Source organism: Ricinus communis, chromosome 8 (genome assembly GCF_019578655.1).
Source record: "Ricinus communis isolate WT05 ecotype wild-type chromosome 8, ASM1957865v1, whole genome shotgun sequence".
NCBI classification, from domain to species: Eukaryota; Viridiplantae; Streptophyta; class Magnoliopsida; order Malpighiales; family Euphorbiaceae; genus Ricinus; species Ricinus communis.
Window position 1 is genome coordinate 6,486,227 of NC_063263.1, and position 3,044 is coordinate 6,489,270.

Consider the following 3,044-nt stretch of genomic DNA (forward strand, 5'->3'; position numbering starts at 1 on the left):
AGGAACGCTCAACGGAGCGCCACCGCATATGCTGTGGCCAAGATTCCCAACTATCGTAGGAATTGAGATTTGATGACACCAAAATGAAGCCCGCGATGAGGAGAGTCCGGCTGCACCAATTTCGTTGCAAGAAGCCTCACCGTCATCGGAGATCGAGCCTCCAAAGTAACGGCTTTGGCGAGGCTACTCCACCATACGTTATTAATTTTTGAAAGAAAATGTGTTTTAGTCCCTAGATTTATAGGTTATATATATTAGACATAGTTTAATCTTTTCTTGTATATTTAGGTAGGTTGGAGAGTTTATGAAAAAGAAATTAGGGAATTCTTTATTTTAAATCTTTTTTTATTAAAATTATTCAAAGATATATATATTTATATTTATATGTGTGTATAAATGACATCCTATATAAATAATCCAAATTATTAATGTAAAAATTTAAAAATTAAGTTAAAATGATAATAAAGAAGAAAAGAAAAATGCAGGTGTTACATTACAGACTCCGGCTCTAAAAGGCTTGGCCCATCGATTGTCAATATTTCACGGCCCTACATTAATCAGTTCATAAATTGATCCAGATATGGAAAAGAAAATTAGAACTTGGTCTAATGAACTTGTATGGTGGATAAGCTGCTGTTATTTTCGCAAATCATTTTCTTACTGAAATATCTGAAAGGAGATGCAAATGTCATGATCTGATAGACTAATATTTCAATCATTCAAATATCAAAAAGAAAATAAATTACGTGTGTGCATCCACTTTCAAGTGATGAAATATACAAGTAAAATATATAAATAAAGTAAAAACAACCTCCTCATGTTCACCTCATTCTGTGGTGGCTAAGGCACTTGGATCAAATAATAAGTTGTTCATTTGCCTTTTAAATTTCAGCTCTGGAACCTACTGACTCCAATGGCAATGGAGGAATGCTTTGTTCATTATTGAAAACGTTGTCCGGATCAATAAGTGTCTTTGCCCTTACCAACCTATCAAAATTTCTCAAGAAATATTTTTCACCCCAAACCCTAGCAATCTCCACCGCATCCTCAGATGGGACACTCTTCTTGATCATTCCCATTGCTCCGATATCAAAGTCCATGTAATTGATATAAGCTGCCCTTGGACCCCGTGACACAAAAGGTGTCATCAAATAATAAAATTCTCTTATCCAATCTATATATACATTGCTTTTGTTCTTGTCCTTTTCTTTCCATTCCACTAGATACTGGATCGTAAAAAGGTTACCATTTCTATGAGGAAAGGCAATAGCTTCACTGCTTATGTTGTGCATTACCCCCCCATAAGGGTCTAATATGACGTACCCTTTTGGCTCTTTTTGAAGAATATCAAGGGCAATTTTTATACCGGCAGAAGAGATCTCACTCTTGACGTAATCTGATTTGGCTTTGAAATAGCTCTTTCCTTGCAAATGCCTATTTTTCAAGTCAGACACCGTGCTCCCATTACTAAGGCCAGAAAAGAATAGGACGGACTCAATCCAGCTCATTTCTTTGCAATCCTCTTCTACAATTCCCAATTCAGGGAAATTCTTATTCAAGATGGACACAGCTTCAGATCTTGGACCTAGATAAAACCCTTTAAACGTAGCTGAAATTCCTGTAGTTTTAGCCTCAGGCAAACCAGCGCCAACGAAGCATGACAAATAGAAATCATCATCCAGTCCAGGTGCAACATGTTGCCATTTATTTACTAATTTGGCTACATGGCCTTTTGTGCCAGGTCTAGAGACTATAAAACCTGTCACTACTCTTGGAACTTTCAACAACTTGATCTTCCAAGCATACAGAATACCCCAAACACCTCCACCACCGCCTCTGATTGCCCAAAACACATCCTCCCCCATTTCTTTTCGATCTAATAATCGTCCATTCGCATCGACAAGAAGTGCATCGACTACATTATCAGCTGCAAGTCCATATTTTCTTGACAATAGCCCGAAACCACCTCCTCCAATATGTCCACCAACTCCAACAGTTGGGCATGATCCAGCTGAGAATCCATGAACACCGCTTGCTTCAGCGATTGCTGCGTATGTCTCACCAAGCGTTGCACCTCCTTCGACTACCGCCATTTTAGCTTCCAAATCAACTGAAACTTTGTTCAAATTCATCATGTCTATAACTACAAAAGTAGCTCCATCACTGGCTACATATGAAGTGCCTTCATAGCTGTGACCGCCACATCTTACCCTAATCTCCAAAAACGCTTCCCTACAGCATGTTACAGTCTTCACTAGTTCCTCTACTGTTTCTGGTATAACAATAGCTAATGGCTTAGGCATCTCTAGGTCAGCAAAGCGAAGATTTTGAATAGAAAATTCAAGGAGATTATAGTAATCCGTAGAATCATTTTTACTGCTAGGAAATGTGGTGAAATTGCTAATAAGATTTTGAGTTAAGCAAGAAGTGAATTGGTTTGCAATAACACTTAAAGAAGGAGCAAGAAGAAAAGACAGAAAGATGGGTGTAGAAGATAGGATTCTTGCAGGAAAGTTAACCATGATTAAGGTTCTTTAATTGGGAGGCCTTGAGAAAGATGTAGTGGAGAAGAAACGGTTTAAATTGAAGTTGAAGAGAATCAAAGTCATAAACTGAAGACAAGAGGATGGAGATATCAAGATTACAGAGGAAATATACGTGGCCGGCCATTCTTTTATTATGATTTGCTAGTTTAGCTAAGTGAAACTCCTTATATTTAATGCCATCAAACTACCATTGGAAGGTGACAAAAGTCCCACAACATGTTGCATGAGATCGAAAGCTTAGGTTCAGAGACAGAGAGAGAGAGAGCAGGTATATATATATATATATAAAGAGCAACATGATAAAGATAAGTATACAATTATGTAGTGGCAGCCAAACAGAAAATCCAAGGCCTACCGATGTTTGGCTGATTGTTCTTTGAGACTTGGCTAGAATTCAAATTCATAACCTTCTAATTTTTAAAAGGTTGATTTCTGTGCAATGAATTAAAGTAATTCCTGAAAATGACAATGAGCAAAGTTGATTGAATGACTTTTTTT

General features: G+C 37.4%; 1 protein-coding gene across 1 annotated transcript; it reads right to left on the reverse strand.

Moving 5' to 3' along the window:
• Positions 1-691: 691 nt before the first annotated feature.
• LOC8263578 (reticuline oxidase) lies at positions 692-2,806 on the reverse strand. The gene has a single exon (XM_002533878.3). It carries the CDS (start codon positions 2,520-2,522, stop codon positions 882-884), a length of 1,641 nt encoding a protein of 546 aa, XP_002533924.1. The 5' UTR covers positions 2,523-2,806; the 3' UTR covers positions 692-881.
• Between the last annotated feature and the right edge of the window lie 238 nt (positions 2,807-3,044).

What these genes read in the sequence shown, in the direction of transcription:
- LOC8263578 (XM_002533878.3), bottom strand. Translation starts at nt 2,522, where the DNA reads ATGGTTAACTTTCCTGCAAGAATCCTATCTTCTACACCCATCTTTCTG.